This window comes from Peromyscus californicus, unplaced genomic scaffold (genome assembly GCF_007827085.1).
Source record: "Peromyscus californicus insignis strain IS unplaced genomic scaffold, ASM782708v3 Scaffold_10__1_contigs__length_136768540, whole genome shotgun sequence".
Classification (NCBI taxonomy): domain Eukaryota; kingdom Metazoa; phylum Chordata; class Mammalia; order Rodentia; family Cricetidae; genus Peromyscus; species Peromyscus californicus.
Window position 1 is genome coordinate 135455792 of NW_026294391.1, and position 12672 is coordinate 135468463.

Here is a 12672-nt window from a genome sequence, read left to right on the forward strand (position 1 = left end):
TATTCACAGCTGTGAATTTAGTTTTTGATGAAGAAAAAGAGATGTCAAGATTTGGCTGAGTAGAAGCATTGTTTGTGACAGTCATCTACTCAATTATTTGCACTCAAGTAACATGGGTGCATCGTTGCACCTGAGTACGATTAATTTTGTCATACTTGAACACTATAATGAAGGCTTTATTCAAATATCCAGCTTTCCAAACATGTTCCTTATTTACATCTAGTGCCTTCAATTAAAATAAGAAAAAACTGCAGTCACAATTCCTCCTTATAAAATTTTTATTAATGCCAGAAATGAAATAGTAAAAGTGAAATAAAATTGAGAAATCAGTGTTATTGTGGGTACAGAGATGATCATATGAACAGGGGGGACTAAGGAGATCATTAAGAAGAGGAATGTTTGTGGGGCTTCTTCATGATGATTCAACTGATTCCAGCTCTATAGTGAAGCAACTACAGTTAGGTTATTTTGTGCCATTATAGGCAGGCTGTGTGTACCTCAGGCCTCCTTCTTTCCTAAGAAAAGCTTAACTCCTCACTGGTCCTGGGTTTGCAGCTTTCCCAACTTGCAGACTGAAGGCCTCCTGTTCCCCATCCTGTACTGGGAATAAAATTGAAAGGAGCTACAGAAAACAGACTGAAATTAATAACAGCACTGTCCTATTAAATTGGTTCCTAGAGTTCTCAAGAAGGTGTCCACTGCTAAGTGTATAGCTAAGTCATATGCATTTGACTCAAAATAGCCTCTGCTATCATTCCTATAGGAAATAACAGGTCCTGGGTTAGAAACACAGCCCTTTTCTTATATATATGCTGTCTCCACTAAAAAACAAGATTTAGATGTCATCACTTTGTCTCAGTGGTAGCTTTCTTAGGAGCATCTGCTGTTTCCAGCTTACAAATTCCTTGTACTTTGTTCCACTGTGCTCTTATGCAACTATCCTTCAGCAGTTTTATCAAAGCAGGGCATAACTGTATACATCCTGGAAATTATGTCATATTTTACCTTGTAAAAGAGTGCATATTTAGGGCACTCTTTTTTTTAATATATCTAAAAAGGTTGTATTACTTATACACTAATACTGAAAATACATTTTTAGAAATGTTTTGTAGGCAAGATAAATTTGTATACTGAGTGACATTCCCTGCTGGCAACTTCAGCTGTAACTTCTATCTTCATCCTGTGTGGCCCTTGAACTTGGGGGTTATAATTTTCTGCACTAGCTTTTTCCAGGTAATTAAGGATCCAAACATAAGTATCTCATACCTGAGGAAGCTCTGCTCCTGTCTATAGGCATTGACAGTCTGGAGCCCTGGATTCCTGCTTGGGATTTCTGTGATTGTTTATCAGTTACAAGGAAAAGGAGGAAACCCCTCGAAGGCTCTGGCCTATGTGTTGTGTTTTGGGGCTGGATATGAGGTCCAAGTGTACCAAGGTCCTTGAACTTGTTTAAACTACTTGACAATTTCCCTATTTTCCACATTGAAAAAAAAGACGTATCCACAACATTCTGTTTTGAAAATCAAAGTGATTTCTTGTATGATATGAAAAAAAATATTTTGTTATTTATTTTCATTTGAGGCAGTGTGAAATGTTGATACCTGATGACAAAGCCTACAACTTCTCTGGCTACACTGACCCTCGTAGAGCTGGCTACCTATTTGATCCATCTTCATATATAAGAAACAATAGCCAGGTTGAAGTGGCAGAGCTGGATCTGTTAATTTGCCAATTTAGTTTTATCTGTAGGTGCTCTGAAAGATCAGAAAGGAAATTAACTAACACTCCATTCCCAACTGAGACCTTTGTTTTGGGTTCCTCAGCCTCCAGAACCATAAAGAAAACAGGTGAATTTTCAGTCTCAGGACCTAGTCATTTCTCAAGTAGAGGAGAAAAATAGCCAGGAAACTAGAGATTAGAACTGTATGTTAAATTTGAAACTGCAGTCGGGATGTAAAATAAGTGAATAAATATTTTTTTCTGGTCATTTCTATCACTTAAAAGCTTTAGTCCTTCATAGAGAATCCGGGAACAATGTCTTCCCTGAGGTGCTAAAAAATTTCTCTACCAGCATCCATCAGTTCACAAAGCAAAGAAAAATGTGGATTGCATAGGAGTCTGTGATCAAGAACGGATTTCAGACTGGCCACCAGGAGGTACTGTAGCATCACACAGAGCCCCTCACTGGAAATGTTTCCCTTTCAAATACCAAAAACACCTGAGCAGATCACCATGAAAAGGTGAGGTGATAGCTCATCTTATGTCTGCAGGTATTTCCTACAGGTCACCAAGCTGACTCAGTTGTTGGAGTTCATCAGACTTCTCAGTGGTAATAAAAGGCAGAAGTATAACACTGCAATTAGCAGTCTGGGCAACTGTAAGCCTGACATTGTGCCCCAATTCTGTATGTGATCTTGGGCAATAAGTTTACTCTTCTGCTTCTTGGTTTTCTTTTCTTGAAAGTGAGAGCAATAGGCTCTGCTATGTCTTTCTTCTGAAGTCTTTTAGAAAATAGGAGGTGATACATACAAAAGCATGCTGTGCAAAGAGTAACAGCAACAGAATAGCAAATTGAAGGCATGTCTTCAGTGCTACTAGTGTCATCTAATATGCTCATCATGGAGCCTTTACTGCGGAGTTACACTTCAACTTTGCCATTCCCTAATGTCTAGACAGATCCACTACCCATTGCTGCGATTGTACTGTCTTGGGACTAGAAATGACTGACCTGATGAAATCTTTGGTGTAAAGACTTTAGATGCACCTGCCACCATTGCTAGACTTGATCTCCTCAACTATGTCTTCAGGAGTTGTGACAAGACCATCTCCACGTCTCCTTTGCTAGGATAGTTTATTATTATGATCTAAATGTAGGGGATAGGACAGAATTTCAGATACTGAAGGCAAATGACGTCATCCTGTTGGTATCAATACTGGTTCCAACTTTTGCTCCAAATACTCCATTTGACAAAACTTTAACAGGGTATTTGGAAAAACATTTTTGTAATCATTTGTCATTGTCGTCGTCGTTGTCGTCGTCGTCGTCGTCGTTGTTGTTTCTACTCTGCCTGAATGAATGACATTTTTTTTTCATTTCCATCTGTGGCTCTAGCATTCTCTTTCTCTCTGACTGTGGAATCAATGGCAAACATCCCTGAGGTTGGAAAAATGAACCTCTGCCACAGGCTCTGGCATTGGGAACTGGACTCCCTGAACTCAATGCATACCCTCTTTTCTAAAGGTTTTTGCTAAGACTCCCTAAACCACACATTTACTCTTGGTTTTGCCCTACACTGACCACTGGTGTATTTTTTATTGGAAAAACTGCAAACATATTCCCAAGCTTCCCTGTTGCACACTTTGCCCAAGCCCACACCTCTCACACTTTGGATTGCCTCTCATCGGTCCACTCCTGCTTGGTGCTCTGGAGAGCTTGTGTCTTCTGCTCATCCACTTGGACATAGTCTACTCTCTGTTCTTCTGAAAGAAGAAGTTTCTGAAGGGGGAGAACAAAAAGGTTTTAATTTCATCTTAATTTAAATGTTCTTTGGCAGATTACATTTGCTACCTCTTCTTCCTATAGAAACTTGATACTATATGTGTATTATGTTTGCAAGCATCTCTTTAGTTATTTGATTTGCTTAGATCAATAGGATGCAAGTGGAAGTGATATATCCTGCACTAAGTAGAAACATTCTGGAATTCAGTTGTCTCTCTTTTTATGCTCTGCCAAGAGCCCTGGATTGAAGACTGTCTGTAACACAAAGGCCCTGGCCTACAATAGTCTTTTTCAGTAGCGGTAGCTAAATGTTCCTTTGTTGCTGTAAGCACCTGAAATTGTCTGCTTTGAGTGGGATAGCTTACTCAAACTGATAAATGTGCCTTCTGTATTTGTTTCTCTCATTCATCTCATTGGCTTTTCTTCAACGCCGGAGCAGTGTTTGGGAATGTAAAGAGACACATAAATAGAATCATTGTACACATTCTGTTCAATGGGCTGCTTTTTACCCACCAAACAATACATTCTTAGTGTAGATCATGGCCATCCCTTGTTCACATACCATCATCATTAGGCTGTCAAGTCAGTAATATCACTTAATAGCTAATATCACTTATTAATCACTCAATCCTCACAGTCCTTGAAGCAGGTGGCATTATTTCTGATCCCTACTGTATAGAGGAGAATATTACCCAATGGAATAGAAACTACATTTAAGGTAATTCACTGAGATCCACTTTAACTCAGAGCTCCTTTTACCATTCCTTAAAAACTAGAGAGACTAGGCTAGTACGTGTTCCCTAAACAAACCCTTCCCATGCCTCAAGAGCCTGTGTGTGCCTGACCCTAAGCTCTGCCTAGGGATTTTTTTTTCTATAACTTTTAGGGCCCCAAATTTTAAGAGCATGAAACTTACATGTATCTATACACAAGCACCCAGAGAAAATACCCTAAAGGAAACATACTGGGATTTCATGCTTTCTAGGCGTCAGGATTAAGGTTAATTTTAGCATTTTGATTATATGTGTTTGCACTTCTAAGATCTAGGAGAATACACACGGTTTTATCATTAGAAAAATCTCTAACCATGCAATCAGGACCTGTGCTTAGCACATGAGCTGGCATTTTGGAATCTATTCCCCACACTGGGATGCCTCACTCAGTCTTAATGCAGTGGGAGAAGCTCGGTCCTGCCTCAACTTAGTATGCCATGCTTTGTTGACTCTCATGGAAGGCTCGCCCCTTTCTGAACGGAGGAGGAGTGGATGTGGGGGGAATGATGGGAGATGGGGGAGGGAATGGGAAGAGAGGAGGTAGGAGAAACAGTGGTTGGTATGTAAAATAAATGAAAATATTTAATTAAAAAAAGAAAAATCTAAGCAAAAGTGAAATCACCTGGGAATTGTTCCTACCTGCTGCACAGGGGCTGGTGATGCTGAATTGAAGTCCAGGGCCAAATAATCCAGGCTGAATTTCTTTCTCCAAGTAAGAGCACTACTACTCACAGAATTGACTGTTCTGTATTCTTCCTAAGAACCAACATCATAAGACTGACATCAATAATGAATATCTAGGGTGCATTTGGGAAAGAAAGCTAGTTTGGGCTTCATCCAAGCAGCTGCTGCCAGATCTTAAGAGGGTGATCTGAGGCCTGCACATTTGAGTAAGATTTGCCATTTCAGCTGGGCAATGGTGGTGCCTGCCTTTAATCCCAGCACTAGGGAGGCAGAGGCAGGTGGATCTCTTAGGGGCACTTGTTGCCATGTCCAGATTTTTAATGTGGATTCTGGGGATCTAAATTCATATCCTCCTGGCAGGAACTTCTAATCTGTTAATGTTCATAATTAACATAATAGATATTACTGGCTTATTATTTTAATAGCTCATCTCACTGAGTATTGGTAATAATACAACTTTAAAAAGGTTTCTCCTTCTAGCACTGTTTTAGAATATTTGGTGAAGATGTATGACATTTGTTTATGCTGTGAAACAATTGTTTAATGATGCAAAGATGTGTTGTGTTCTTTTATGTTGCATTTGTTTAACTCTGTGAAGCTGTGTTACTTTGCCTGTCTAAAACACCTGATGGTCTAAAAAGAGCTGAATGGCCAATAGCGAGGCAGGAGAAAGGATAGGTGGGGCTGGCAGGCAGACAGAATAAATAGAAGGAGAAATCTGGGAGGAAAGGATGGGGGAATGAGGGGCAAGAGTGAGAGAAGGAGGGAGGATGCTGGAGGCCAGCCACCCAGCCACACAACCAGACACAGAGTAAGAAGTAAAGAAAAGTATATAGAATAGAGAAAGATAAAAGCCCAGAGGCAAAAGATAGATGAGACAATTTGAGTTAAGAAAAACTGGCTAACACTAGTGGAAGCCCATGAACTGTGGACTGGTGGCTGTGGAGCCCCCTTGGGACTGGACTAGGCCCTCTGGATACGGAAGACGGTTGTTTGGCTCGAACTGTTTGGGGGGCACCCAGGCAGGGGGATCGGGATCTGTCCCTGGTGCATGGACAGGCTTCTGGAATCAGGTGCCTGTGGTGTGATGCCTTGCACAGCCTTGGTGCAGTGGGAAGGGGCTTGGACCTGCCTAGGCTCAGTGTGCTGGGCTCTGCTGACTCCCCATGGGAGACCTCGATTTGGGGGATGTGGGGTTGCGGGGTGGCTTGGGAAAGAGGGTTGGGGGATGGGAGGAGGGAGGTGGGGGTTGTGGATAGTATGTGGAGTGAGTAGAAAATTTCTTAATAAAGAAAAATGAAAAAAAAAAGAAAAGAAAAGAAAAACTGGCTAGAAAAAAACAAACCAAGCTAAGGCCAGATTCATAAAAAAATAATTTTTTAATGTGTGATTTATTTGGGAGCTGGCTAGTGCTGCCCTCCCCCCAAAAGCCCAAAAGAGTAAAGAGTAAAAAAACAACCAGCAACATAGCACAATTTTTATTTCCTCCCATCTGTTTAGACCCCTGTCTTTCATGCCATAGCTTTCCCAAAATGTTAGGTGAAATTACTGGTTGTCACTCATATTTAAAAATTAATGATCAAAGAAAAGAATGGAAGCACACATCTTTAATCCCAGCACTAGGGAGGCAAAGACAGGTGAATCTCTGTGAATTTGAGGCCAGCTTGGTCTACATAGACTGTTCCAGACTAGTCAGAGCTACCTGGTGAGACCTTGTCTTAAAACAAAACAAAACAACAACACCAAAAAAATAAACCAACCAAACAACAATAAAAGCAAATGGTCAGAACACTAACATATGGTGCTGGAGAGATAGCTTAAGAGTTAAAAGCATATACTGCTCTTCCAGAGAGAAAAATCAAATTATGTATCTGATACCTTTGGTCTCCAAGAAGACCTACAATCATGAGCACATACCCCTCCCCAAACAGATACACACACACACACACACACACACACACACACACACACACACACACACACACACACACGGAAAGAGAGAGAGAGAGAGAGAGAGAGAGAGAGACAGACAGACAGACAGACAGACAGACACACACACACACACACACACACACACACACACACACACACACACATCTTTTTAAAAAGGGTTAACACAAAGCTTTGCATATGTGAGATTTGTAAGCTCTGGAGTTTACTGAAGGGGATCTTACTGGCTAGTTTTCATCGGCAATACCTAATATCAGGATCTAGGACCTCTTGGGCTGCTGAAACAGCCTAGATAACTGTCATCTTCCAACTTCCAGAACCAGTCATAAAAGTCTGGGTGTCAACCAGACCTGGAAAAGAGGGCAGAGAAATTGCTGGGAATTGTTCTCATATCTGTTTGCTCACCTTGTTTTTAGTATTGTGTCAAAAGACAGAGGAAAGAGCAGACAACAAAGAGTAATAGAGGAGTGAATATGATCAAAATATATTATATGCATATGTAGAAATGTCATAAAATAAAACTCCTTTGTACAGTCAATACACATTAATAACATTTTTTCTCAACATAATATTTAGAAACTAGCTTTCTTTCCACTCACACTATGGCTTGGATGGATGAGCTGGCAGATCTGGCATGGTGGGTGGCTCATATTGCAGAGCCTTCCATGCTGGGGAACAAGGCAAGGAAGTATAATTGCCCTGGGCCTGGTAAGACACTAAAGGAGCTGTGCAGTTTAAAGGCCCAAGACCCTGAATATAGTGGACAGCTGCCTAACGCAGATCTTTTTCATCTGTCCTCTTTTTTTTCCATCTCTCCTTATGTAATTTTCTGGTATAAGATGCCTATCTTTAATAACTAATACATATAGCTGAGCGGTGTAATACTCCTTTAATCTTAGCACTCGGGAGGCAGAGGCAGGTAGATCTCAGTGAGTTTGGGGCCGGCCTGGTCTACAGAGAAAGTTCCAGGATAGCCAAGGCTACACAGAGAAACCCTGTCTTGAAAAACAAAACAAAAAACCCATATAATACACACACACACACACACACACACACATATATATATATATATATATATATATATATATATATATCCTTTGTATATAATAATGCCTAGTATTGTCCCATTTTTATTTTTTTGCTTTTGTTTTCCTTTATATTGCACATATGACAGAAAACATGTGATATTATCTATCTGAATGTCTTTCAGTGAACAAACACACAGTCATCAATACACTAAATGGGGAAAAAACTGAAGGTTTTCCTCTAAAATTGGGAATGAGATAAGAGTGTTCATGTTCAACTTTTCCAACATGACGTTTGATGTCTTACCCAGAGCAATAAGGCCGAAAGTGACCTTTGACTTATGTTCCTTTCCAAGGAAATGGGAAAACTGAATAGATTTATTTTTACTAACCACTGATAGGATGCCAGAGAATCTTAAATATAAACAAATCATTTTTTAGTGTGAGTTGGAAAGACTTCACCGTGTAACTGTCCCTGTGCTTGTCCTACCACAGTGTACAGTAAAAGTAAAGTACCCTTGAGAAGTAGAGAATTGCAACTGTCCCTAGGTGCATAACATGGTAGAAATTGATTATCAACAACACTGTAAGTGACACTTGAAGGTGACTATAGCTAGATGAATTTTACATGGGAGGAGAAAGGTGATTAAGGATGAAAATGTCATAATGAAACAATGCTTTGTATAAATAATGGCTGCTAATTTTTTTTGCAAAAATAAATATTAAAGCCACACTGAGATATCACTGCACACCTATTAGAATGTCTAAATTTTTTAAAAATTGGTAATTCAAAGCATGTAGACAAGAATGTAGAAACACTGATGCTCTCCTACTTTACTAGCAGGAGGGAAAAAGGTGCAGTCACTATGCCAATATCTTATAAAGTATGCTTTAGAAAGTGTCTTATAAAGATACAAACGTATTTTATAAAGTATTTTACAAAGTTAAATATACATTTGATGAAATAATGTGTATATTGAGGAGAAGGGTTCTATAGGTGAGGAGTGTGGGATCCATATATCACTACCACAGGATAATAATGAGACCAGTAGACATTCTTGGACTCTAAGACAGCTATTGTTTCCAAAATTACAGTTATGAAGTAGCGACAAAATAATTTTATTGTTGGGGGTTACCACAACATGAAGAATTATATTAAAGGGTTGCAGCATTAGGAAGGTTGAAAAGCACTGACCTAAAGCTTAGTTATGCACACCTGAATAGTAGTGTCTTTACATTTTAAGCTGGACAGTTTTGTTTCTTTCCCCCCTTAGGGGATGTAGAATATATAACAGCATTTCTTTTAATTTTTATTTATTGTTATTTGTATGAGTGTTTTTCCTACATTTATATACGTGATACATGCATGCTGGGTGACCACAGAGGTCAGAAGAGGGCACCAAATTCCCTAGAACTGGAGTTCAGATGGTTTTGAGCTACAACATGGTTGCTGGGAGCTGAACCGAGGTTCCCTGTAAGAACAAGTGCTCTTAACCACTGAGACATCTCCTTAGGCCCTGTAGCATCACTTTTTAGTTCTTCCCACTAGAAACCAATTGTGCCATCTCTTTTGACTCTAGCTTTGTAGCTAGACACTGACAGGGTCCTTTGAGGGCCAAAATCATAGCCAATTCAGAACACTGCCCTTAAGAAAAGAAAAATTCTATCTACATAAAAGCCTGTAGAAGATCCCAAAGTTTAGGGAAAAGATAGAGTGAAAGGACAACTCAGAGAATTGGGAAAGCATCTATAAATTATGCATCTGATAAGGGTTAATGTTCATAACATAAACACTTGAAACTCAATAACAAAAACAACCTAATTAAAAATAGACAACATATTATACTAATTTTTCCAAAGAAGATAACAAAATGGTAAACAAACACATTAAAGATATTTAATGTCACTATTCATTTGGAAAAGACAAATGAAAACCACAATGACATTCTACTTCATATTGATTAGGGTAACTATTACAAAAATAGGGAGAATAAAAAATGTTAAGATGTGGAGAAATTTGGAATCCTTGTGTTTTGCTGGTAGGAATGTAAAATGGCACAGCCATTGTGGAAGACAAGTTTGCTGTTTCCTTAAAATGTCAACATAAAATGTAAGTATTTGGTTCAACAATTCCACCTGCAGACAAATACTCAAAAGATTTGAGAAAGCAGATGCTCAAATATATTCTTGTATCTGATGTTTACAGCATCATTATTCACAACAGCCCAAAAGTGGCAACAACACACATGTCCGTCAACAAATAAGTGGACAAATAAAATATAGTATGCTCTTATTAAATATTATTCACATACTATATATGTATATATATTTAAAAAACACTATGCTAAATGAAAGACAGATACAAAAGAATTAATATTGTATGATTCTGCTTTTTAAACATCTATTTATTTATTTGTGTGTTCACACACATGCCATAGCATGCATGCAGAGGCCAGAGGACAAAATGTATGTAACAATGTTAATCATATACCTAAAAATTTGTTGGAGTTGGCTGTCTCCATAATGGAAGAGGACTCAGATCATAATAGTTGTCAGGCCAGTATCTTTACCTGTTGAGCCATTTTAACAGCTCTAGTCTCACTTTTATAAGGGACCTAGAATATAAAGATATAAAATAGAACAGAAGTGGGAATAAGTGTTTAATGGGCAGAGTTTGTGCTTGAGATGATAAAAATAGCCTGGAAATGAACAGTGGTGATGTGTATGTACATTGTTAATCATATACCTAAAAATGGTTAAAATTAAATTTTCTGCTATGTATATAACTACAGTAAATTGTTTATTAAATACTACAAAATGTTTATAACTATTCTACTTGTCCCCAGATTTGAAAGAGTCCAAGTGTCCCTCAGTGGGTGAGTGGGTAAACAAAATGTGGAACACCCATACAAGGGAACGCTACTCAGCAATAAAACAGAAAGAAGTAGTGACAAATGTATCAATTTGGATGAATTTCAGATAATAGTCTGAGTAAATTAGGCCAGACTCAAAAGTATTATATGATTCTTTTTATGTAACATTCTTGACAAGCTAAAATGATAGTTATGAAGAATAGATCAGTTGCTACCAGGAGTTAGGAGTGGCAGTATGGTATAAAGAGTATAAAGAGACAGAATGAGTGAGTATTTGGGGTTGATGGCTGTGTTCAGTATCCTGATTGTGGTAAAGTTCACACGATTCATTTCTATCTATCTATCTATCTATCTATCTATCTATCTATCTATCTATCTATCTATCTATCTAAATTCATCTATCTCCATATACCCAAACTAAGAGAACTGCAAACCAAGAAAGAAATTTCACTGTATGATTTAAAAACTTAAAAGTCTTATAGGAGACACATCAGTAGCTTACACATCTGTCTTCACAGAAGCCCAACAAGAAAGGGATGCACTTCAGCCTTTCCTTCTAGCACATCTCCATTCCTTTGTGTTGCCTACAGAAACACTTTCTACTAGGGACCCCCCAGTGACCACACTAGGATGGCATTCAACCCATCTCCATTCCTTTGTGTCACCACCAACCTGAAAAAACACTTTGTACCAGGGACCCCCACAACCACCATATTTGACTAGAATCCAGAGTGGGTAACAGCAACCAAAGAATGGAACACCTATCCAACAACGATAAGACCGGATATCTATGCCAAGAAACACTTAAAACATCATAACTCCCGGTGCCTAGATCCCAGTGCAAAAACACAAACAACAACCAAAACAATACACCTCCCCCAGAAGCCAATAACTCTATTGCAATAGGCCCTAAGAAAAGCAATTTAGTACAAGCACTAGAGAAGAACTTCAAAATAGCAATTGTGAATATGTTCAAGGACTTTAAAAGAGATATGAACAATGCCTTAATTAGGACCATGAAAACACAATCAGTTGAATGGAATAATGAAAACAACTCAAGACACAAAAGTAGAATTTAATAAAGAAATAGAATCACTAAAGAAAACCCAAATTGAAATATAACTGAAAATGAAAAAAACTTAGGACATCAAACAAAATCCTCAGATATCAGTGCTTCCATCAACCTTCATCATAGAAGCTTCTTGTAGTAGATGGTAATTAACAAAGAGATCCACAACTGGACAATGTGCAGAGAGTTAGAGACTTTGGAGCACTTAGTCCTAAATGTGATGTCCATCAAATCCCTCCCCTCAAGGCTCAGGGATCTATGAAGAAGAGAAGGTGAAAAAATTGTAAGAACCAGAGGTAATAGATGACTCCAAGGAAATAGCGTCTCCTAAATACAACAGAACTGATGAAGATATGAACTTATGGATATTGTAGCAGCACACAAAAGACCTACACAGGTTCAAGCCAGATGAAATCCCAGTACTGAGAAGAAATGAACACAGTATCCAACCCCTAACCAAGAAGCTATTTGCAATTGTTACTCACTGGCAAAGGGAAAATCAGTTTTATTCAATGGAGTGCCAATGGGTGTATCAATTACATTCTAGGGCAATCCCCATGCCCAAGAATAATGTTGGTCAACACAAAATGAACTCCATGATTATTTTGTGTGCCTTTTTGTTTTGTTTTGGCATTTAAAAAATCTTTTTGGATATTTTCTTTGTTTTGATTTTTTCTGTTTTGGTATAGTTGTTTTGTGTCTTTGTTTTTCTGTGTGTGTGTGTGTGTGTGTGTGTGTGTGTGTGTGTGTGTGTGTGTGTGTGTGTGATTTTGAGAGAAAGAACATAAATTTGGATAGG

At 38.5% G+C, this 12672-nt stretch overlaps 1 protein-coding gene across 1 annotated transcript in view; it reads right to left on the bottom strand.

Moving 5' to 3' along the window:
• Positions 1 to 293: 293 nt before the first annotated feature.
• The window catches only part of Gab3 (GRB2 associated binding protein 3), a 113160-nt gene continuing 100781 nt past the window's right edge, over positions 294 to 12672 (bottom strand). The window contains exons 9-11 of the mRNA XM_052742770.1: positions 4912 to 5028; positions 3377 to 3496; positions 294 to 595 (exon numbers count right to left, since the gene is read on the bottom strand). Of these exons, the coding sequence (XP_052598730.1) occupies positions 3380 to 3496; positions 4912 to 5028 (234 nt within the window). The 3' untranslated portion in view covers positions 294 to 595; positions 3377 to 3379. The remainder of the gene's footprint in view (positions 596 to 3376; positions 3497 to 4911; positions 5029 to 12672) is intronic.